General features: G+C 36.3%; 2 protein-coding genes across 5 annotated transcripts in view; one reads left to right on the top strand and one right to left on the bottom strand.

Annotated features, from left to right (window-relative positions):
- The window catches only part of LOC127840070 (protoporphyrinogen oxidase-like), a 190,672-nt gene extending 169,883 nt beyond the window's left edge, over window positions 1-20,789 (bottom strand). The window contains exons 1-4 of one of the 4 annotated variants that reach the window (XM_052368468.1): window positions 14,887-15,086; window positions 10,423-11,444; window positions 4,717-5,531; window positions 1,599-4,287 (exon numbers count right to left, since the gene is read on the bottom strand). In XM_052368468.1, coding sequence (XP_052224428.1) covers window positions 5,192-5,531; window positions 10,423-11,444; window positions 14,887-14,970 — 1,446 coding nt within the window. In that variant the 5' untranslated portion in view covers window positions 14,971-15,086 and the 3' untranslated portion in view covers window positions 1,599-4,287; window positions 4,717-5,191. Of the gene's footprint in view, window positions 1-1,598; window positions 5,532-10,422; window positions 11,445-14,886; window positions 15,087-20,664 lie in introns of those variants that run through there. The other 3 variants (XM_052368469.1, XM_052368470.1, XM_052368467.1) reach the window with 3 other exon arrangements.
- Window positions 15,273-25,715, top strand: LOC127840068 (uncharacterized). The gene is made up of 4 exons (XM_052368463.1): window positions 15,273-15,380; window positions 19,397-20,917; window positions 22,138-22,257; window positions 24,599-25,715. The coding sequence occupies exons 2-3, from the start codon at window positions 19,407-19,409 to the stop codon at window positions 22,226-22,228; spliced, it is 1,602 nt and encodes a 533-aa protein (XP_052224423.1). The 5' UTR covers window positions 15,273-15,380; window positions 19,397-19,406; the 3' UTR covers window positions 22,229-22,257; window positions 24,599-25,715.
- Window positions 25,716-26,325: the final 610 nt, after the last annotated feature.

A 26,325-nucleotide genomic window follows, 5' to 3' on the forward strand; every position in this document is an offset into this window, starting at 1 on the left:
GGTCCAAGCATACCAAAGTTATAACAACTTTAACATTTTTACATTCAAGGTCACAGTGACCTTGACCTTCAAATGAATGACCTTGAAATGTCCAGTGGTTACTTACTAGTTCTGGCCAACCTTCATGTCAAGTTTCAAGACTCTAGGTCCAAGCATACCAAAGTTATAACAACTTTAACATTTTTATATTGAAGGTCACAGTGACCTTCACCTTCAAATGAATGACCTTGAAATGACCAGTGGTCATCTGTTAATCCTGGCCAACCTTCATGTCAAGTTTGAAGACTCTAGGTCCAAGCATACCAAAGTTATACCATGAAATAAGAACTTTAACATTTTTACATTCAAGTCCACAGTGACCTTGACCTTCAAATGAATGACCTTGAAATGACCAGTGGTTACTAACTAGTTATGGCCAACCTTCATGTCAAGTTTCAAGACTCTAGGTCCAAGCATACCAAAGTTATAACAACTTTAACATTTTTTATATTGAAGGTCACAGTGACCTTGACCTTCAAATGAATGACCTTGAAATGACCAGTGGTCATCTGTTAATCCTGGCCAACCTTCATGTCAAGTTTGAAGACTCTAGGTCCAAGCATACCAAAGTTATACCATAAAATAAGAACTTTAACATTTTCGAGCATGCCGCCACCCCGCCCGCCCGCGCGCCCCCCCGCCCGCCCGACAACATCAATCTATAAGCCGAGATTTTTTCGAAAAAAATCCGGCTAATAAATATCATTAATAAACAATCTACATTAAGTTTTGCTACTTCCTATAATGACATAATACAATAATTTAATTTTTAAATCTAACCTCAACTCCAAATTTTGGTCAAAATAAATGACTTTATTATATATGTTCAAAGGCAAACACATCAGAAATGTGGTGGAGATATCTGGGTATGAAAGAAGTGTATTGCATATCTACATTGTACGGTGGTAACATTGAAAGAAGTGTGTTGCATATCAACATTGTACGGTGGTAACATTGAAAGAAGTGTCTTGCATATCTACATTGTACGGTGGTAACATTGAAAGAAGTGTGTTGCATATCAATATTGTACGGTGGTAACATTGAAAGAAGTGTCTTGCATATATATTGTACGTTGGTAACATTGAAAGAAGTGTCTTGCATATCTACATTGTACGGTGGTAACATTGAAAGAAGTGTGTTGCATATCTACATTGTACGGTGGTAACATTGAAAGAAGTGTCTTGCATATCTACATTGTACGGTGGTAACATTGAAAGAAGTGTGTTGCATATCAACATTGTACGTAGGTAACATTGAAAGAAGTGTCTTGCATATATATTGTACGTTGGTAACATTGAAAGAAGTGTCTTGCATATCTACATTGTGCGGTGGTAACAATGAAAGAAGTGTATTGCATATCTACATTGTACGGTGGTAACATTGAAAAAAGTGTGTTGCATATCTACATTGTAAGGTGGTAACAATGAAAGAAGTGTCTTGCATATCTACATTGTACGGTGGTAACATTGAAAGAAGTGTCTTGCATATCTACATTGTACGGTGGTAACAATAAAAGAAGTGTTTTGCATATCTACATTGTTAGGCTGGCTTCGGAAAACCTGGTTAAAAAACTTCTGACCAAGTTTCATGAAGATCGGAAAATAAATGTGGCCTCTAGAGTGTTAACAAGGTTTAACTATAGCCATAAAAGGAAAAATGCCCCGCCCCCTGGCAGCCATGTTTTTCAATCAACTGGCATCATTTTTTCACTCATCCAAGATATTATCAGGATGAATCTTCTGACCAATTTTGATGAAGATTGGACAGTAAATGCGGCCTCTAGAGTGTTAACAAGATTTTACTATAGCCATATTAGGAAAATGCCCCGCCCCTTGAAAGCCATGTTTTTCAAGCAAACATAATTATTTTCAAACTCATCCAAGATATCATTGAGACCAATCTTCTGACCAAATTTCATGGAGATTGGACAATACATGTGGCCTCTAGAGTGTTAACATGGATTTACTAAAGCCATATAAGAAAAAATGCCCCGCCCCGTGGTGGCCATGTTTTTTAAGGAACCAAAACCATTTTCGAACTCATCCAAGATATCATTGGGACAAATCTTCTGACCAAGTTTCATGACGATCGGAAAATAAATGTGACCTCTAGAGTGTTAACAAGGTTTTACTATAGCCATATAAGGAAAAATACCCCGCCCCCGTGGTGGCCATGTTTTTAACCAACCGGCATCATTTTTGAACTAGTCTAATATATTATTGGGATAAATCTTCTGACCGAGTTTCATGAAGATCAGACTATAAATGTGGCCTCTAGAGTGTTAACAAGATTTTACTATTGCCATATATAGCCATATAAGGAAAAATGCCCTGCCGCTTGGCAGCCATGTTTTTCTACAAACGTAACCATTTTCTAACTCATCCAAGATATCAATAAGAAAAATCTTCTGACCAAATTTCATGAAGATCAGACAGTAAAATTGAATGTTGCCTCTAGAGTGTTAACAAGGTTTTACTATAGCCATATAAGGAAAAATGCCCCGCCCCCTGTCGGCCATGTTTTTCAACCAACCGGCATCATTTTCGAACTAGTCCAAGATATTATTGCGATGAATATTCTGACCAAGTTTCATGAAGATTGGACAATAAATGTGGCCTCTAGAGTGTTAACAAGATTTTACTATAGCCATATACAGCAATATAAGGAAAAATGCCCTGCCCCTTGGCAGCCATGTTTTTCAAGCAAAGGTTACCATTTTTCAACACATCCAAGATATCATTGGGACAAATCTTCTGACCAAGTTTCACGAAGATCAGAAAATAAATGTATTAACAAGGTTTTACTTTAGCCATATAAGGAAAAATGCCCCGCCCCCTGGGGGCCATGTTTTTCAACCAACCGGCATCATTTCTGAACTAGTCCAAGATAGTATTGGGATAAATCGTCTGACCAAGTTTCATGAAGATCAGACAATAAATGTGGCCTCTAGAGTGTTAACAAGATTTTAATATAGCCATATATAGCTATATAAGGAAAAATGCCCCGCCCCTTGGCAGCGATGTTTTTCAAGCAAACGTTGCCATTTTTGAACTCATCCAAGATATCATTGAGACCAATCTTCTGACCATATTTCATGAAGATTGGACAATAAATGTGCCCTCTTGAGAGCTAACAAAGCAAATGTTGACGTCGCACAACCCACAACGAACGATGGACAAAAGGCGATCACAAAAGCTCACCATGAGCACGTTGTGCTCAGGTGAGCTTATAAAGTGTCTTTAATCTATACTTGATGACCATAACATGTTTAAAGTTTCAATAGAATTGCTTGTGAAATCAGTCAGAATATAACTCCAAAGGTACCAAAAAGTATATCAACTGGCAAAAAAAGGCTCACAGCAGACACACTACTTAAGCTTACTGGGCATGAAAACTTCTTGCATATATGTACATGTATGATGAGGTATTTGAAGTTTCAATGTAATCAGTAGAAAAATGTGGAAGTATTTTTCTCCAGCAGAGGTATAATAAAAGGTCAACATTGGCAAAACAATATACTCTTATATTATCCTAAACCCTGCCGAATATTATACAAATATGATAAAACAAATGAAAATACAAGTGCAACAACATTTACTCTATTTCCTACTACAATAATGTAGCTCAATATGTAATATATATTATAACAAATCTCAGAAAACCAATTCCAAAACCAAAACTATCATCCAACACAACAAAGTCATATCACAATAAACAAGAGCTGTTTGTAAAACATGCATGCCCCCCATATGGGCTGTCAGTTGTAGTGGCAGCCATTGTTTGAATACGTTTTTTGTCACTGTGAACTTGACCTTTGACCTAGTGACCTAAAAGTCAATAGGGTTTATCTGCAAGTCATGATCAATGTACCTATGAAGTTTCAAGATCCTAGGCCTAATTATTCTTGAGCTATCATCAGGAAACCGTTTTACTGTTTCGAGACACTGTGACCTTGACCTTTGACCTAGTGACCTGAAAATTAATAGGGGTCATCTGCCAGTCATGATCAATGTCCCTATGAAGTTTCATGATCCTAGGCGTAAGCATTCTTGAGTTATAATCTGGAAACCATTTTACTATTTCGAGTCACTGTGACCTTGACCTTTGACCTAGTGACCTGAAAATCAATAGGGGTCATCTGCCAGTCATGATCAATGTACCTATGAAGCTTCATGATCCTAGGCGTAAGCATTCTTGAGTTATCATCCGGAAACCATTTTACTGTTTCGAGTCACTGTGACCTTTGACCTAGTGACCTGAAAATCAATAGGGGTCATCTGCAAGTCATGATCAATGTACCTATGAAGTTTCAAGATCCTAGGCCTAATTATTCTTGAGTTATCATCAGGAAACCATTTTACTGTTTCGAGTCACTGTGACTTTGACCTTTGACTTAGTGACCTGAAAATTAATAGGGGTCATCTGCCAGTCATGATCAATGTCCCTATGAAGTTTCATGATCCTAGGCGTAAGCATTCTTGAGTTATAATCTGGAAACCATAGTACTATTTCGAGTCACTGTGACCATGACCTTTGACCGAGTGACCTGAAAATCAATAGGGGTCATCTGCCAGTCATGATCAATGTACCTATGAAGCTTCATGATCCTAGGCGTAAGCATTCTTGAGTTATCATCCGGAAACCATTTTACTGTTTCAAGTCACCATGACCTTCGACCTAGTGACCTGAAAATCAATAAGGGTCATCTGCCAGTCATGATCAATGTAAATATGAAGTTTCATGATCCTTGGCGTAAGCATTCTTGAGTTATCAGCTGGAAACCATTTTACTGTTTCAAGTCACTTTGACCTTGATCTTTGACATGGTGACCGGAAAATTAAATGTGGTCATCTGCCAGTCATGATCAATGTACCTATGAAGTTTCATGATCCTAGGCATAAGCATTCTTGAGTTATCATCCTGAAACCATTTTTCTATTTCGAGTCACTGTGACGTTGACCTTTGACCTAGTGACCTGAAAATCAATAGGGGTCACTTACTTATGAAGTTTCATGATCCTAGGCCTTAGCGTTTTTGAGTTATCATCCGGAAACCAACTGGTGGACGGACCGACCAACGGACTGACCGACGTGCAAAACAATATACCCCCTCTTCTTCGAAGGGGGGCATAAAAATAATATCATGGAGAGTTTCAAAGCAATGACGCCCCAGTGACACGTTCAATTTCCACTCTAGCGTTATTCATACAGTCATGAATCGAGGGACCTCGATAGGATGAACCAACCAGACTTAAAGGAAGTCTCTCAGCTCGAATTTCTGCAAACACGTCCTCTAGTATGTTTTCGTGACCAATAATATACTGGGGGATGCAGTTTTTCATTACTTCCACTTTGATTTTTGCCGGTGTTTGTGTGAAGCCGAGGTGTTTTTGTAACGCTTTGACAGCGTATTGGCCGAGCGCTTCGTCCGTCATTGATGGAACAACTGCTTTGAGATCATCGAACCAGGCCCCTCCAAGCATTATTGTGTACCTGAAACACAATACAGGAACTGTTAATCCTTTACCACTCATATATGCATTTTGACCTAATTCTTGTCCCGTAGAAAATCAAATTAAAGACCCATCACTTCTCAGAATCAACAAAAATTTGTGCCAACGCTCGACTGCGGGTGCAGTTTTGAATAAATGAAAGCTTGTCAGAATTTTTTTTTGTTAGAGGTCACAGTGACAATGACCTTTCACCTAGTGATTCAAAAATGGGTGTGGCATGTAGAACTCATCAAGGTGCATCTAAATATGAAGTTTCAAAGTTGTAGGTGAAAGCACTTGCATTTTAGAGCAAAATGTCAAGGTTTTAGCACAACGCGGAAGGAGGACGGCGAATGACACAACGAGCTGGCTATTACAATACCTCAGGTTTTCTCCGAAAACAGCCAAGCTAAAAATAAAAAATCAGGGTTCCATGAAGCAATTGCCGAAATTTCAACGCCAGATGTGGTCTGGTAACATAGATGTTTGTAGATATAAATGCACGTTTTTATTTTTTTGTGACACAATTAATTCCATTTAAATTTCCCGCAAATATATCTATTTATATGACACAAGAACACTAAAATGGTACCATGATATTAATGCGGGAAATTAAAATGGAATTAATTGTGACACGAAAAAATAAAAACGTGCATTTTATATCTAGTCTACAAACATCTATGCTACCAGACCACATCTTGATTTGAAATTTTTGCTATTTCTATAAGGAACATTGATTTTTTATTGAGTAACTTCTTTTAGGACATGCTTTACGTAATTTCCGTTGATTTTTTAGTATTAATGGGGCTTTAAATTAAATACTTTTTTTTACTACATTCATGTTTTAAAGGCTTCATTTCTAACCCTAATACAAGAGTTCCGCGGTCGGAGATGACCGCATTGAAGCCGGATTTTTGATTTAAATGACAGGAAAGTACCTTTCGTGTTTTTGTCAATGCAATACTTAAATTACTGAAATATTGTTCAAAGGTCAAAATGAAATGTAAGTACTTTTCAAGGCATGAGCAAACCTTGTGTTATGTTTTGAATGCATGCATATACATGAACAACAATAACATTTAAGGTCACAAATATGAACTTGAATTGACAATTAGGAAAGTTTGATCTCAATTTTTTTATTTGCAAATTAGTAACATATTGTTTGAGATTCTAGGTCCAAGCATACCAAAGTTATAACAATTTTAACATTTTAACATTGAAGGTCACAGTGACCTTGACCTTCAAATGAATGACATTGAAATGAGCAGTGGTGATCTTCTAGTACTGGCCAACCTTTATGTCAAGTTTGAAGACTCTAGGTACAAGCATACCAAAGTTATAACATGGAATAAGAACTTTAACATTTTTACCTACCAAAGTTATAAGAACTTTAACATTTTTACATTCAAGGTCACAGTGACCTTGACCTTAGAATGAATGACCTTGAAATGACCAGTGGTCATCTAAGTGTGCTTGCAAACCTTCATGTCAAGTTTGAAGACTCTATGTCCAAGCATACCAAAGTTATAACAATTTTAACATTTTAACATTTAAGGTCACAGTGACCTTGACCTTCAAATGAATGACATTGAAATGACCAGTGGTCATCTTCTAGTACTGGCCAATCTTTATTTCAAGTTTGAAGACTCTAGGTACAAGCATACCAAAGTTATAACATGAAATAAGAACTTTAACATTTTTACATTCAAGGTCACAGTGACCTTGACCTTCAAATGAATGACCTTGAAATGTCCAGTGGTTACTTACTAGTTCTGGCCAACCTTCATGTCAAGTTTCAAGACTCTAGGTCCAAGCATACCAAAGTTATAACAACTTTAACATTTTTACATTCAAGGTCACAGTGACCTTGACCTTCAAATGAATGACCTTGAAATGTCCAGTGGTTACTTACTAGTTCTGGCCAACCTTCATGTCAAGTTTCAAGACTCTAGGTCCAAGCATACCAAAGTTATAACAACTTTAACATTTTTATATTGAAGGTAACAGTGACCTTCACCTTCAAATGAATGACCTTGAAATGACCAGTGGTCATCTGTTAATCCTGGCCAACCTTCATGTCAAGTTTGAAGACTCTAGGTCCAAGCATACCAAAGTTATACCATGAAATAAGAACTTTAACATTTTTACATTCAAGGTCACAGTGACCTTGACCTTCAAATGAATGACCTTGAAATGACCAGTGGTTACTAACTAGTTATGGCCAACCTTCATGTCAAGTTTCAAGACTCTAGGTCCAAGCATACCAAAGTTATAACAACTTTAACATTTTTTATATTGAAGGTCACAGTGACCTTGACCTTCAAATGAATGACCTTGAAATGACCAGTGGTCATCTGTTAATCCTGGCCAACCTTCATGTCAAGTTTGAAGACTCTAGGTCCAAGCATACCAAAGTTATACCATGAAATAAGAACTTTAACATTTTCGAGCACGCCGCCCGCCCCCCCGCCCGCCCCCCCCCGCCCCCCCGCCCGCCCGACAACATCAATCTATAAGCCGAGATTTTTTCGAAAAAAATCCGGCTAATAATGATGAGCTGCAAACAGATTACAGCCTGAAAAAAACGCAAATTACGTGCAGTCTGTTCTGGTTTTATGCTAGTTGCGTATAGCCATTTGCACTTTGCCTCTAAGTGGGAAAGGGTTAAATGGTGACAACTCTATTCACTGGGAATATGTGAAAGACCAGTTGTCATATAGTTAACTGTGTCAATAGTTAATTGATTACATTTAATATCATACTTACAACATGCAGCAGTGTGTTTTTTTTATTTAAAATTGGGTTCCAAAATCAACCCCATTTCCAATGGAAAAAAAAAGAAAAAAGTAGCTATTTGTCCCAAATGAGAGCTAAAAATTCCCAATGGAAGATTTAAAAAAAAAAAAATAAAAATTTTACAGCACAATATTTTTTGTCATTTCCCATCCATATAAGTTCAACCTTAGTAAATATAAAACTGAAAACACTTGTATTCTCAATTTTGAAGCATTTTTAGCAAAACAACAAGAACTCTTGTCTTAATGATCCTTTATTTAACTGTCTCAGGTTAGTATTGTAAAAAGACACGTAATTTAATGTTTTTTGTGGGAAATGGGAGAAAAAAATCACCATGTTGATCATTTGATGTCATATGGTTGATTTTCATGATACAATATACCACAGGATGTTCACTTTTAAGGTATGATTTGACTGACTGAATATGAAAAGTTTCTGCTATTGGTGTATTTAAAGATTTGTTAATAACAACACTGGTAATATGTTTCTTTAAAAAGTTAATGAAAAGCAAATTTTTTGTTCCAGGTAAGGTAATGTTAACAATCGGTGTAAAAAAAAGTAATACATTTCCCTGAAGTACAAGTTATAAATGGGCAGTTCTCTGTGCAAAGGGGGTTTAATGCATTCGCATTAAGTGTTGTCCCAGATTAGCCTGTGCGGCAGGCACAGGCTAATCAGGGATGACACTTTTTCCTTTTTATGATATATTTTGTTTTAAGAAAGTCTCTTCTTAGCAACAATCTAGTTTAGGTGGAAAGTGTTGTCCCTGATTAGCCTGTGCAGACAACACTTTGCACATTCATTAAACCCCCATTTGTCAGAGCATGGCCCAAATGTATAAACATTAAATAAACTACACATTTTTCAATAACATTGATACCCCCACATCACATGCTTGGACTGAGACAAATCCACCATATATTCTACTGCAGGCAAAGAGTTAGACAAAGGGCCATTATTCAGCAAAAACTCATAGCAGCCAAAATTTCTGTCTTTATGATCATCTACACATTTAAACAAAATTTCAGGCAACTATAGTTTATACAGCAGAAAAGCACACAAAAGACCATAATTCTGCCAAAAAACGTTGCTACCAAAATTACCTTTATTATGATCATCAAACAAGAGACTATTCAAGTGCTTGACGATATAACGTAAGCCATCATGGGGAAATTGTTCATAATTTATGAGACGATCTTTCAGAAATAAAAAAAGGAAAATACAAATAATTTTTCATTGTTTTTGGGAGGGTTGAGAGGGGGGTATAATGTGGGGTGTGGTCATTTATTAGACGATCTTTAAAAAAAAAAGGAAAAAAAAAAGTTTGGGACGGGAGTTGGGGGTGGGGGGCAGGGATTTGGGGTTGGGGCGTGGAGTTTTGTTTGGGTTGAATCCATGTTGGTAAACAAGTATGCAAAATATGAAAGCAATATGTCAAGGGACACGAGAAATATTTGGGGTAGTACAAAAACTTTAACATAGATTTATCAATAATATGCATATTCTAAGTATAAAAGGGGCAATAATTCTGTCAAAAAAAAATGCTTGATACAGTTGTCTGCTCTTGTTTGTAGGTTGGGGTCATGATGATAAACAAGTATGCAAAAAATGAAAGCAATATGTCAAGGGACACAGGAAATATTTGGGGTAGTACGCAAACTTTAACATAGATTTATCAATAATATGCACATTCTAAGTATAAAAGGGGCCATAACTCTGTCAAAATGCTTGATACAGTTGTATGCTCTTGTTTAAAGGTTGGGGTCATGATGGTAAACAAGTATGCAAAATATAAAAGCAATTTGTAAAGGGACATTGAAAATATTCGAGGTAGTACGAAAAATTTAACATTTGCACGGAAACGGAAACGCCGACGCCGGGGTGAGTAGGATAGCTCCACTATATATATTTCATATATAATAGTCTAGCTAACAAGTATGGTCATTTGGCTGTGAAGTTTGAGTGTAATCCACTCAGCAAATTAAGGTATTCAACACACAAGCTTTGGCACGTATTTAAGGACAGACAAGTGCAACATTTAATGCCCCCAAATCCATGGGGTCATGCAAATTATACAAAGCAAAAACCCAGGATACCTGCTCCCAGGCCTGTCAGTCCGATCATGGGTGGGAAATGTACAGGAGTCGTATATAACCCCAAGCACCGCCTTGTCCTCGCTTGAGGGCAACAGATGTCCAAACCCCGGTGTGGGAGGTACAACTTGTCCATCAAACTCAACACAAACCACCACAGCATTCACTGCAGAAATTTTACTCAAATTCTCCTTCAAATTCTGCTGTTCTTGATTCAAGAGACTTGCAAAATCTGGAGCGAAAATACTGGACACTACATGGTCAGCATCCAAAGTTTCCCCATTTATAACAATCTTTGCTTTGCCATCATCAAACATCACTTCAGAGCAAGGTGTGTCAAGGACTAATTCAACCCCTTGCGAAGATGTAAGAGAATCTCTCAAAGTTTCTGGTAAGGTTTGAAGACCTTGGCGGAACGAAAACGCTGACCAGGTCTCCTTTCTCATGGTATCAAACAAGGTGGATTGTCTCCTAGGTGGAATTGGGCGTCTACTAATCTTAAGCAACCCTTTAATGACAGGCCCTCCACCAACTTTTTCCGCCTCTCTTAATAATGGAAAACACGAGTGCAAGCTAAGTTTTCTACAGTCGCCAGCAAATATGCCTCTGCACAAAGGATCGACCGCAAACTCTGCAAGCTCGGCATGAAACCTCCGAGTGACAAAGTCGTACACTGATTCATCCTCGAGTTCTGACGGCTTTGTTAAAATATCTCGAAATGAATGCAGAAACAGAGGTGCTGAAAACGGTGCCTGCTTCTTGAAGAAAGCTGAAAACTTATTTGGAAGCTTGTGTAATGCTCCTTTTGCATAAATAAATCGATTCTGCGCTGCCGGTTCATGCCTAGATACGTGAATCACATCCTTAGACAGACCAAGATCTTCAATTAAACAGAGGCTGTTGAAACCAGCTGGTATGCCAGTGGCTCTCAGACTCCTGGGACCCAGCTCCATTTTGGCTCCACCTTCAGACGTTACTGTTTTAATCCAACCACCAACTCGATTCGAGGCCTCAAGAATAATTATCTGAAAAAAGGTAAAATAAACCCTTTTAATATTTTATAACATAATTATGTTTTCTATTGTTATAAAAGCAGTTATCAAAAATAGCACAAGTCCATATGCCCTGCAAATGGGCTTGCTCAAATGCTTAGTTTTATATAGAGCCATCCTGGAAATTTTTTTAGCACCACCTTAAGAAATAACTGTTTTATTCCAACCACCAACTCTGTTTGAGGACTCAAGAATAACAAGTGTTCCGTGGTCGGAGACATATGCCCTTTCAAACATGGCTTTGAACTAGTGATTCAAATTTCAATAGGGGTCATCTACTGTCCAAGGCCCATGCGCATGTTTAGTATCAAGCCAATCGGTCCATACGTTGATGAGTTATTGATCCAAAACAATTTTAACATAAATTGTGACAGTGACCTTGACCTTTGACCTAGTCACTCCAATTTTGATAGAGGTCATTTACTGTCCAAGGCCAATGCGCATGGGACGTATAAGCCAATCGGTCGATTTGTTGACGAGTGATTGATCAGAAACGCTTTTTGCACTTATTGTGCCAGTGATCATGACCTTTGACCGAGTGACCCCAATTTTAATAGGGGTCATCTACTGTGCAAGGCCAATGTTTAACAGTGACCTTGACCTTTGACCTAGTGACCCCAATTTCAATAAGGGTCATCTACTGTCCAAGGCCAATGCACTTGTGAAGAATCAAGTCTATCGGTGAATCAGTTGACGAGTTATTGATGGGAAATGATTTCACACTTAAATGTGCAAGAGTGACCTTGACCTTTGACCTAGTGACTCAAATTTCAAGAGGAGTCATCTACTTCCCAAGGCCAATGCACATAAATATCAAGCCAATCGGTGAATCAGTTGATGAGTTATTGATCGGAAACGATTGTACTCTTAATGTGTATCAGTGACCTTGACCTTTGATCTAGTGACCCCAATTTTAATAGGGGAAATCTACTGTCTGAAGCCAATACACATGTGAAGTATCAAGCCAATCGGGTAATTGATTAATAAGTTTAAATGAACGCTAATTCAGTAATTTGCAAACACTCGTTTCCCTGACATACATCCACTGAGTAATTACTAATAATTAAGTTGTTGGTATCTAAAATGTTTTATGCATTGTTAATAATCACAGGACATTTCATTAATCCCCCAAAACATTATGATGTCCATCGTTAATTTGATCGTTATTTACCATTTTTGCCAAGAGCCACATTTATTTTCTGTATTGTCCACTATCATGTTAAAATGACATAAGCGACAGGTGCGCACAGCGATGCAAAATCGTATATGTCCGCCTAATTGCGCTTTGCATATTATTTAATTAGTATACGATACAGTAATTGTTTCAATAATTAATTATCTTAAAGACCATAACAATAAAAATACAACTTGTCTGTTTTTTTAATTAAAATTACATGTAGAAATATGTTTTGATATAACAGTATTACGCATTAAATGCACAATTTCCATGACGATTACACTTGGTTTTCATCATAAAACGTAGAGAAGTACACATTACAGACCGATTAGTGTGCTTGGTATGTCAAAGCCACTGAAATAATATAATATTGAAACGGTGTTATTCACTCCTGGCTAATTCACAACCGTGGGCATCTTAGCATCCTTGGGGCCAAACATAATACTTGTCGACTTAGAAGTTTGGTAAAGGAGCAATTAAGATATATCAATAAGGGCACATGGCGGCTTTTGCATTTGAAAATGGGCAGAGTGAAGCTTAAGAAAGGCGGCGTGGCACAGCACCATGCAAAAAGGGAAAAACATTAGGTTATCAGCAGTACACCAATCGTCTGCTCATCGTGATATTTGATGTTACCTAAGTCGATAACGATGTTGAATATTTACACTGTTTGAAATTTCAAAATGACAATGTCCGCAATAGTGTGCTGAAACATCGTCATGTCTTTTAGGTTGAATGCAAAGGATAATGTCTGTAGGCTGCCATGCAGTTAAATGTATGTGTTTTTGAAGTTTATCCGTCGCTTTCCTTAAATGGTTAAGAAGAATGATACTCAAGAAATCTGTACTCTATAATATTTGTCAGTTATAGAACAAACATTACTTTGCAGCAGTTTGCTTAACTAGTCCAACTTGTTGACGCTCTCAAATATTAAGCTACTTTATATATTGGTAATATTTGGAGCATCCAACCGGGCTGGCATTTAAAATGTGTTGGACTCTTTTCCTTCTTTGTCTATATTGTTGCGCAAGGATTTTGTGCGCAACATTCAAGCCCCGATATAAGACACTTAATATCAACGGATTGCAATAATATTTACACACCTGTGTAGATAATTCATTTCTCGATAATGTTCCGTAAAAATTATGTAATGACACTTTGAATTGTGCACGCCTGAGCAATTAAAATCCAACCACTATTCAATTTTTCAATATCTCTCGATTCGCTCGCTGTGTAGATATAAATCAATAACATGACCTCGATGTAAAGCATCTGGTTTAAATGTGGAAGAATAAAAAGCGTAAAATACAGTTTGCGTTCGTCTGTTGTGTTGCAGAGCGTTACATGGTAAACCGATGTTATACTTCTCTGGAATTAATTAAGCATTGTTTTTTTCTAAATTGACAATTAAAATGTTCTGAAATAAATTACATCTTTTATTTTTATACTGTACATAAATAATATCAATACAGATCGTACAGTATACCCTCCTATGTAACGTACAATGTAAGTACATAAAACAACACAGACAGAGGTGCGAAAAAAGACATGCATAAAAACTTGCTGAAACTTAGAAGAGAGAATAGAAACTGCACAATATCTGTTTTGAACATGTGCTTATTTAATCGACAAAGATTAGCATACTAGATCTAGTTAGGTAAAAGTCGGTGTTAAAAGCTCATGTTAAATAAAATTACGCGTACACGTGACACCGTAATGCCTTTTTCTGATTGGTTCATATTTAAATCAGTTTCAAGACATGGCTACAGGTCAGTGACTGTTTTGCGATTTAAGCAGAAGTTTAACTGAAGAATTTATGTCTTTCTAACTTCGAACCGACGATATTTGAGGTAAAAATGGACTTCTGAATTTCAACTGAATGAGTTGGTAATGTTATTCTGCAATTTTACGCAAATTGATGAAAATTTAAACTTTTTGGTTTCCAACACATAAAAGGTCCTTCAAAGATGAGACGTTCCAAAGAATTTAGCCCATATAAAAAGTATCTCTAAATTCTTTGAGCATCTTATAAATGAGACTATTTGCTTAACTTAATAATAAACAGCTTCTAATTTTACCATATCAAAGATCAATTCATATGAACAAAAATACAAATTTAGATTCTTGTGGTGTAGGACGATTCATTGGTGCAATATTAATTATAATAGCAAGCGATGACAAGTGTCCGAAAAATAAAGTAGTCCGAATATCTTACACTTATGGAGTTATACAACTTACCTTTGAAAATTTGGCACTTTTCTTCAAGTAATATGCAGATGACAGTCCGCTTATACCACCACCTATAACAACCGCTGTTGGCATTTTTATCGTTTATTTTATTTGGCTACAATATTTCGGATATGCTGTTGTGCCGGCTGACAAGTCAGGCAAACGACTTTCACCTTGAAACAAGCGTTTGATAAAAACGTGTATTTTGCGGAACAATAAAAAATACCGCATCGCCGGTGAGTTAGGATATTTTAAAATGTTCGAAACGTGAATAGTAACATACAATAACGTTGCTTTTTTTCTTTATTTGTTTTTTTTTCACGCGATTTTGCATTTTATTACACACTATTGAACTATTTCCCATAAAAGTGTTGAACTATCATAATGTGTAAATCCGAACATTGCACGTGACATGTTTTTGCGCGTGATGCACGAGGAAAGCAATCAATGAAAAGTTAAAAACAAACGTATTTTCTCTTAACGAAATCTGAAGATTATCAAATGTAAGTGGTTTTGTTAAACTTTGATGTTAAGTCTTAAGAATTAGTTGATTTACAAGAAACGTTCCTGTTGATGACTGTTATTAATTGTTGTTAATTACAATTGATACAATGACTATGGATTCCGAGCATTCTTTCTGTTTATAAAATTGCAAGTTTTCAGTTAAAAGTAAAAGTAGTGGAGTAGCCTTATTTGTAAGAAAATAAATAGCATAACTGTATTTAGCAACCTAGCCTAACTCTGTTGTGATTTAATGTATTGTGTGTGGTGTAAAATAACTTTTGGGAGCTCACAGATGTCTGTACGCTTTGAGTTGACCATTCAGTGTCAAGGATATAATGAAGTGTGTTAAATTAAAATTTAATCTTCAAGGACAAGGAAATATTGTTCTGTGCCTCCAACCTCAGTTCTCAAAATGGCACACAGCTTAAGCACTCAGTTATTGGTGGCTGCATGTTTTTCCCACATTAAAGTGTGCCACATGTTGTTTGAAACAGGCACGGATTTACACGTGCCCCCCCCCCCCCAGCCGCTAAAGCCTTCTATTTTTTCGTGTAAGTGTTGTTTGTGTGAAACAAAGTTGGCCAGATGTTCCGATTAACCTGATTTCCGACAGAAGATGTGCCCCCTCCAACCTTACTGCCTACTATCCACAGGGGAGTCACCTGTTGTGCGTTAAGACTCGATTATCACCGTCGCAAGAATCTCTTTAGTGTGATATGCTTTCTTTTCGGCAGATATTTTAAGCGTCTGGGTAACATTAAGCGTCTGTCATGTACACTAAATAAGCGTCTGGATGATCTCAACCTTGTTTGGATGGCAAGTATACCAATTAACACTGTACTGTCAGATGTAATAAACAAGGGAACATTAGATATGAAGACTTTTCTTGCGGTATATAATACAGCGTATCACGGCATTGTCTTCATAAAAATGAAGCGAAAGGCAACAACACTGGATCGATTTTTCGGCGTCAGCTGTATACGCCAGCTTTTCACCTTAGCCTGACCTTTGTTAGCGTCCAATAGAATTCAAATAAAACTTCCCGCGGCCAAGTACAGATGAATACACTTCATTGACTGCATTGGCTGATTTGATAATACCACTAGAACATTGGAAACATGTCCGCGTCTTTGTAACACTGTTTTACTGCGTGTTCAGCATGAAACAGTTTTATCTCTAATAAAAAGGCTTTATAGATAGAACAGTTTTACACTCAATCTCGACATCAATACAGTTTGTGCGTACATCTTTTATTTTCAGAGGATTTTCAGCGCGAGAACGTTGTGTACTTAAAGGCCATGTTCTCATATTTAGTACTGACTTCCATATTCCTGTCAAAATGTTATATGTAAAAGTATAAAGAGCAGTGGAAGCGATGCCTCACTTTAATGTGTTGCATTTCAACCCGCGAGGTATAAGGGGTCAGTTCGCGGTTAGTGTGTTTGAATGTCAGAGTTTATATACAGGTCAGACCTTCTGTGCTGTTCGGAGTTCGCGGTCAGTTATATAATAGTTATATAATAAAGACGCTATAGCGTGAACTAGGTGAACCGGAATTTTCTTTACCACCAGAAAGATGTGAAATGAAGATATCCAGCGATATTATTTTATGGCATGTCAATAATAGATTCTTAATGTGTTTTCAACAATACCATGATAAATATTATTTTTAATTAATTAACAAGAATTATTCCATCATATTTACTAATGTATTATTGCAGCATATTGACTAATGTATTAAGAATGAGCGCGATGATTCTCGATACTGTTAATAATCGAATCAAATACACGTAGCAATTCCCGATAAACCACTCAAACAGGTTTGTTCGAAGAACGCGCGTATACATATTTAAAATATGTACGGAGACTTCGCATGTGGCCGGTTGACTTTGGTTTTCTTTTTTGTATCTATAGGTTTATGACCAGCAATATGTAATAATGTAAAATAAGCCGCGAAAACTCCGCGTAACATCCCGTACTGCGTTTGATGCAGCTAAAAACTGCACAGAAAAAGATATTAGCTATCCTTGATCTCATTCATTTAAATCTTTACCTTCCATAAACTCCAACCACAATCAACGCCGTATATCTTTTTTAAAGATATTTCTTGTTTGGTCTATCTTAAAAACCCAGAGTCTGATTCTGAGCCAAAATTGTCGAGTCTAAGGTAAGAATTTATTTTTAAAAATGTATTATAATGCGTTTATTGCGCTAAGTTTATTCAGTATGTTTTATGTTTAACTCTAAAATATTGAAATAAAGGAACAAACAGATTGAGCGTATATTTATTAACACATTTCTTTATACATTTCTTTATACTAATAGTACAATAAATAAAGCCCATACAATGATATACAGTGTATTGCTGTTCCGATCTGTATACACATTTTAGATATTAATTTCATTAAAATTGAATTTTATCAAACGTTTTGTGCACTTTTTCAGCTTTTGCATTTTTAACTAATAATATTCACATTTTATCACGCTCTTTTAAAATATGGTAATTGAAATATTGATCAAACCAACAGTATTTATGTATATTTTGAAATAAAATGTTTGAATAGTTAATTCAACTGAATTTTACATTTCTATATACTTTCTCTTTTTTATTTTCAGAACTCGTCATGAAGATGGCTGTTAGAGTCCACCTACCAGCTCAAGTGTGGTTAAATTTAGCTGCCAGCCCCCTACCATTTGGAGCCACAGTGTATTTGTTACTTGTTGTACTGTTTAATGTCAATTACAATTTTAAATAAAAATTATACTTATTTAACTGACAGCGTTTTATATTAACTTCTTTATGTTGAAATCACCTATATTAAGTGTAAACGTATTAAAGGGGCCTTTTCACAGATTTTGGCATTTTTTAACTTATTCATTAAATGCTTTATATTGATAAATGTAAACATTGGCACGTAAAAGCTCCAGTAAAAATTCAAGACTAAAATTAGAAAAAGGAAAAGAACATTGCCCGGAGCAGGTTTCGAACCAGTGACCCCTGGAGTCCTGCCAGAGTCCTGAAGTAAAAACGCTTTAGCCTACTGAGCTATTCCGCTGATTACACATACTTAACGTATTTTATACCTTATATAAGCAATCTTCGTAGTTTCACAAAATTTAACGACAAAAACAGAACTCTCCAAATTATTCAATCGTTTCGCGTTGCAACGCTTTATAATTTTTAGGTTTTAAAATCGTCAAAAGATGCATATAATGGCTATATTAGAGCATGGTAAATGTTCAGTATTACTGTTTCCTCACAAATATCATAACCAAAACGAAAATTTGCGAATCTGAAACAACTTTTTTTCAATTTTGTCAATTTACCAAAGCGTGAAAAGATCCCTTTAATATATGACTGTTCATTGTACACTGACTTCTTGTCGCCGCCCCCCCTTCCCGCATTTGTTTTATGGAACAAATTGTGTGCCCCCCAGTTATGTCCTCTCTGGATCCGGCCCTGTGAAATATTGATGAAAACAACAACATAATAATAATAATTCTTCAAAAAAATATGTAAATGTGTTAGTTTACATAACAGTGAATAATTCCAAATTTGTCCATCTCTGAACCAAGTGTTCAGTTTATCGATTGTTCACAGTAGATTGAGTGTTCAGTAGATCGAATGTTCATAGTAGATTGAGTGTTTAGTAGATCAAATTAATGTTCAGTAGATCCATTGTTCACAGTAGATTGAGTGTTAAGTAAACCGAGTGTTCACAGTAGATTGAGTGTTTAGTAAATCAAGTTAATGTTCAGTAGATCCATTGTTCCCAGTAGATCGAGTGTTAAGTAAATCAAGTGTTCTCAGTAGATTGAGTGTTTAGTAGATCAAATTAATGTTTAGTAGATCGATTGTTACCAGTAGATTGAGTGTTAAGTAAATGAAGTGTTCACAGTAAATGGAGTGTTCAGAAGATTGAGTGTTAGGGAGATCAAAATAATTGTCAGAAGATCGATTGTTCACATTCAATGGTAAATCAATGTATTGATATATTGTTCAATCTCATTTCAGACTGTTCAAAATGGGTGACAGAAAAACAGTGTATGGTGTAGAAACATCCACATATGCCTCAAACTTGCTCGAAAATTCATTTCCATCTACACATTTTAGTCAGTCCAGCCTGAGGTTTAAAGAACAGTGTGTTTCTAATAACATTTATGACACTGGAAATTGTTTTGAAACCAGGCAATCAACATGTGATGAAAACAATAACGTAGAGAATGTTGAACATGATGATGAGTATGTAGGTAACATCAAATCTTCCTACAAAATAACTACTCCAGTGGACGAGCGCAGTTGTATACATGAATGCACAGTGAAAGATGAATGCCTTCACAGCAAAGTCGAATATACGAAAGTGGAGTTACTACCTTGTCTGATATGTTCCGTATCCTATGGTAACAGATCTGACGTTCTGAAGCACATGAATAAAATACATCACATGACAAACCTATGTAAGATTTGCTACTTCGAGGAAGGTCAACTCAAGCGGTTTGCAAACCCAGTGTCGCTAAGAAACCACAAACTTCGAGATCATCCAGAAGACATGGTGAAGTGCGTATGCGGGGCGATGCTCATAGATAATAAAATGCTGAGCTCACATCTAAAGAAGTTCAAATGTGATCAGAAAGGTTCTGTCGGTGACTTCAGTGGAATGATTCGGTGCATTTGTGGTAAAAGGTTTGCCTCTGTGGAGTTGGTTATAGGACACCAGGCTAAATGCAGAAAGCGTGATTTGCTTGGTACGTTGTCATCAAATGCTAAACCTGGGAGCGTATTTGGGATAAAACCAGAACCAACCAATACCAATGTAAACAACAATAATTCAACATCTGATTCTGATGTGTCTTTGCAGTATTATTATGAGAATTCTAGATCAGCTTGTAAAAAAAGCAAAGAAATGTCACAGACATGTGATGATGCTTTTGAAAGATTGATGCATGAAAATGACACTGAATTTTGCAAATACATTAGTAGGCTTGTTCCTAGAACTGGAATCCCGCAAAAATTCGCGAAAAGAAAGATTTCGCCCTTTCACACAGAATTCTCGGCAGATAGTGTAAAGAAAACAAAATCTGATCTCAATAACAATTTTCATTCAATGCCTGTAGAAATAAACACATGTGACAGTGTTACCACGAACACTTCTCCCAAAGGGGAACACTCTGGTACAATACAAAGTGTGAAGAAATTGGTACCCAGCAGTGATACCTACACCAGTCCTACAATTTACAAACCAAGATTCAACGGGAGAGGCTATTTATTGTTGGACAACTTGCCGATGCAAATGGAGGCTAGTGAAGCTGATCTCATTAAAAAACGCCCTGAAGAATCATCTGTTTTCAACAACCCAGACATGTATGAAATCAGTTCTCAGTTGAAGAGTGATTACAGTTCAACCAGCAAAGCAACCAAAGTTGAAAAAGAACTTTCTATCTCTTCACCTTTGACCAGGAGAAGTGGGGTAGTTACAAGTATTTCTGCAAAACTCCAAATCAGGAACCTTGGAAAGAAAACCAAAAGTGATATGAGGTATGGTAAACCTAGCATATGAGACTCGATCTGGGAAAACTGGGCTTATTGCATCTGCATTCAACAAAGAATAATAAGGGACAACTCTTTTGGCCTAGACTGGATTTTGCGTTTACAAGAGACTTCCTTGAAACGAAAAATTCCATAAAAACGGAAAGTAATGTCTTAGATAAGCCTGTGGGAAATTTACATGCTAGTCTGAGACAATACTTTACGCTCATGTATTAGCTCTGTAATCGTAGAGCACGGCTCATATATAGTTTTTGTGCCTCCTTTGCAAATCAACATTTAAAGCGGGTATATACGATTTTGTCAAATATTTATGAATTTATATAAAATGTGTAAAAAATTATTATATATATATTTCAATATAAATTAAAATAAAAGTTAAGAAGAACATGTGTCGAAAAATGGGAAATAAGCCAGATATTTAATTCTGAAATTGAAAACGGCTGTACAGCCGAATTCGCCAGCATGTATACCATACATGTACGGTGTGAATCTAAACTTAGTTTAACGGTTTATTTGAATTCCCGCAAAGATATCTATTCATACGACACACGAACACTAACTTCGATCCTAATACAAAGAGGAATGCTTCGGTTATTGTAGGAAAATATGTACGTCACAATCGGCTCGGGGCGCTAATTTGTCTTTGCTGCATTTTATGAAATTCGGCTTTAATGTATAATTTTTCTTTCCCATTTTATGTTATTGTAACATATTTTATCAATAAATTACAATTAAACACATATAAAAAATCGTATATACCCGCTTTAAAATCAACATTTTAAGGTATATTGGTTGTTTGTTGTTCAAATGTGTCTTTAAACGAACACTTGTCTTAATACGTTTCTGCTCGATAGATCTATTGAAGATATGAAAACATTATACTGAGATTAATTTATTTTACATTATTGCCTGACATTCAAAGATAAAACTTTAGATTTTCACACTGAGGCTTAACTGTTTGTTTTAGTGCATGCGTGAAATGTGCTCCCATAATTATTGCGGAATAACCTATGGTTGATTTCCTTCTTTGTTCATATATAAGTTTGCGATTGTTAGATTACAATATACACCTGCAGCTGCAAAAACTGAAGTGAACCCTTGGCTGTAACAACAAAACAAATTATTAAAGTTTAATTATGAATTTAAAATATACACTAGGGGTACATAATTAAACATAAATTCATACCAGCCCTTGCATATTTTTTCAGATATCCCTGCAAGACGTGCGGTCGACGGTTCAAGAAGCCCTATCTGTACGTGCACCAGAGATTGAAGCATAAATTCTCACAGACAATTTAGCCCTGTGCAGTAATTGGGCAATACCTAAGGTGGGAGTGAACTGTGTACTGATTGCGCAATAATTGTCATTTTTATTATGCCCCCAAAGGAGGGCATATAGTGATCGGAACGTCTGTCTGTCTTTTCGTCACACTTTGCGTTTAGGTTTCGAAAAATGCTCATAACTTCTATGTCTCTTCAGATGTAACCTTCACATTTGGTATGCATGTGTACATGGACAAGGCCTTTACAGCGCACACAAATTTTCACCCCTTTGACCTTGAACTAAGAGTCCGCGTTTAGGTTTCGAAATCTGCATTTAGGTTTCGAAATATGCTCATAACTTTTATGTCTTTTCAGATGTAACCTTGATATTGGTATGCATGTGTATAAGGCCTTTTCATACGCACACAAATTTTGACCCCTTTGTCCATTAACTTAGGGTCCGCGTTTAGGTTTCGAAATCTGCGTTTAGGTTTCGAAAAATGCTCATAACTTCTATCAAAGTGTTTTTCGGCGGCATATGTCATCCTATGGAGACAGCTCTTGTTTTTTATGCCCCCGGTAGGGTGGCATATAGCAGTTGAACTGTCCGTCAGTATGTCAGTGTGTAAGTGTGTCAGTATGTCAGTCAGTCTGTCCAACCGTCCGAAAAAAACTTTAACATTGGCCATAACTTTTTCACTATTGAAGATAGCAACTTGATATTTGGCATGCATGTGTATCTCATGGAGCTGCACATTTTGAGTGGTGAAAGGTCAAGGTCATCTTTCAAGGTCAAATGTCAAATAAATGGCGTCTGTCCGTCCGAAAACTTTAACATTGGCCTTAACTGTTTCAATATTGAAGATAGCAACTTGATATTTGGCATGCATGTGTATCTCATGGAGCTGAACATTTTGAGTGGTAAAAGGTGAAGGTCAAGGTCATCCTTCAAGGTCAAATGTCAAATAAATGGTGTCTGTCCGTCCGAAAACTTTAACATTGGCCATAACTTTTTCAATATTGAAGATAGCAACTTGATATTTGGCATGCATGTGTATCTCATGAAGCTGCACATTTTGAGTGGTGGAAGTTCAAGGTCAAGGTCATCCTTCAAGGTCAAAGGTCAAAAAAATTTAAAAATTCAAAGCGGCGTTCTCATGAAGCTGCACATTTTGAGTGGTGGAAGTTCAAGGTCAAGGTCATCCTTCAAGGTCAAGGTAATCCTTCAAGGTCAAAGGTAAAAAAAATATTAAAAAATCAAAGCGACGTTCTCATAAAGCTGCACCTTTTGAGTGTTGGAAGTTCAAGGTCAATGTCATCCTTCAAGGTCAAGGTAATCCTTCAAGGTCAAAGGTAAAAAAATAATTCAAAGCGGCGTTCTCATAAAGCTGCACATTTTGAGTGGTGGAAGTTCAAGGTCAATGTCATCCTTCAAGGTCAAAGGTCAAAAAAAAAAAAAAAAAAATTTTTTATTTGACATATCTCAATAACTATGAGTTATCATTTAAACCATTTATAAGTAAATACATCTCAATGTGGAGAAATGTAGTGCTTCCTTGCTTTTAGATTATTGCAATTTTATAATTCTTGTGAATAGTTATGGTCAGCCGTATCAAGAATACTGTCAGCTGTATTCAGATTATACCTTATACATGGGCCGTGCTCTGTGAAAAATGAGTTTAATGCAAGTGCATAAAGTGTAATCCCAGATTAGCCTGTGCAGTCTACACAGGCTAATCAGGGACGACACTTTCCGCTTTTATGATATTTTTTGTTTCAAGAAAGTCTCATCTTAACAAAAATCAAGTTTAGGCGGAAAGTGTTGCCCCTGATTAGCCTGTGCGGACTGCACTGGCTAATCTGGGAGGACCCTTTACACGCATGCATTCAACCCCTTTTTCACAGAGCACGGGCCAATATCTATAGCTGTTTTTGAGGAGAAGTGTACCGCGCAAGAGCCATAACTCTTGTTAACTGTCGAAACCTTTAAAGGCAGGGCATTAACAGCTCTAGGCTTCACCAGCTTTAACTGTAGATTAAGTTATATATATACTCAACAAAAGTTATAACCGACCAATTGCTATTTTGAGATATTAAAACTCTGCGTAATGTGCTTAGCAAAAACAAATTATACCAAATGCTTAAACATTTTATTATCACCATGTATATAAATGTTTGTATTTTACTTCCACAGTTCAGAGATCTTTTCCATAAAAAAAAATTGGAAACGAGAATGAATTGGTGACAATCAAATAACTACTTAACCTATGAACTAGATTGTTTCTACAAGATCTGGTTGAATTCTGCATTGAACACATTTTTACACGTTTGCTTACCCTTCAGGCATCTTTTTAAGACTTTTATTGGGATGTACACTGGCCAAGTATTCTATTCCTATAATTTCAGAGCAAGATGCAGTCAACAGTCCTCAAGGCATAGTGCTGATTGCGAAGACAAGATTTTGTTTATATATAAGCATTTTATATTGTTGAACAATATTAATATCCTAAAAGAAGATTGTGTGTATAAAACTTTGCACGTTTTGTTCAGTTTATAGTTCTGCTTATTTGTTATGCTCCCCCTAAAAATTTTGGGGGCAGCATACAGTCGCCGCTTGGTCTGTCTGTCCGTCCGTCCATCCGTCCGTCCAATTTTTGTCCGGGCTATTTCTCAGCAACTAATGACCGGAATTCAATGAAACTTTATGGGAAGCTTCACTATCAAGAGGAGATGTGCATATTATCAGCGGGTTCTGGTCGGATGATTTTTCACAGAGTTATGGCCCTTTGAAATTTTCCATTAACTGTACATATAGTGCAATTCTTGTCCGGACTATTTCTCAGCAACTAATGACTGGAATTCAATGAAACTTTATGGGAATCTTCACTACCAAGAGGAGATGTGCATATTATCAGCGGGTTCTGGTCGGATGATTTTTCACAGAGTTATGGTCCTTTGAAATTTTATATAAAAAATTCTTGTCCGCCAACTACTGTGCCCTCAAGACGTTTCCTTTTATCTGAATATATAGTGCAATATTGTGAAAAAAAACAACTTTGGGGAGCATCACCTGTCTCCGACGGTTCCTTGTTCACTTTGTTTGACTCTATTGAGTATTCTTGTATTATAAATGTTTGTATGCAATATTATGAAATGTGCTTCATTTAGTTAAAGTAATGACCTCTACACTTCTTAACTTTGTTGTACATGTATAAATGTCAGTTAAAAAAAAAAAGAATACACACACTCTACTTTTAATAAGTGTCAAACAGATATAATACTTAATATTGATACTATTTATTTACCTTATCCAGTGATTCTTAGACTGTTATAAAACAATGATGCAATAATTTACTAGGGACCAATAGATTTTTTTAGAGGGCGAGGCAGCCAAGATTTAATAACAAAATCTGAACATTCTAATCTTAAGTCTGTTTCAGTTTCAATAACTGAGTTGTGTAGGAATATACAATTACAATATTTGTAAAGATATTTCTAAAAAAATAAATAAATAAGTTCTTTCTATACTGTTTGTTATATATTTTCAAATACAAGTAATAATTGGTTCATTAGAAATAGCCATCACTGCTGTGAGCCCTTTCAACATTAGTACATGATCAATAATTGATCATGCACATAGTTTTGATGTGTTTTAGTCAGTGGTCAAGATCATGTAGTCTCCTAAGAGAAATTGAACTTAAGGCTGTTAATTTAGCATTCAAATGCTATGTATCTTGTGCCAAATCATGTTTGCTGTATTCCCTATCATGTAAAGAGACTTCAACGTTTGTTAATAGAAAAAAAGGCCAACATTTTGAACAAGCAACATACTTTTTATAAGATCTATTACAATCACCAAGAGGAAGATAAATATAAAACAAGAGGGCCTGAAAGGCCCAAAGTCGCTCAACTGAGATAAAAAGAAATGACCTGTTCTTTGCCGCCCAAAATATCAATGGAACAAATGTTAAATTCTAACCAAATTTCATGAAGAATGAACAACAAATGGCCCCTTGGCGGCCACGTTTTTGTTTAACAGACCTGAACCATTTTTTTAAACTCTTCCAAGATATGTCCAAATTTCATGAAGATTGGGCAAAAAATGTGTCTTCTAGACTGTTCACATGTTTTCA

This window comes from Dreissena polymorpha, chromosome 7 (assembly GCF_020536995.1).
Source record: "Dreissena polymorpha isolate Duluth1 chromosome 7, UMN_Dpol_1.0, whole genome shotgun sequence".
In the NCBI taxonomy this organism is placed as follows: domain Eukaryota; kingdom Metazoa; phylum Mollusca; class Bivalvia; order Myida; family Dreissenidae; genus Dreissena; species Dreissena polymorpha.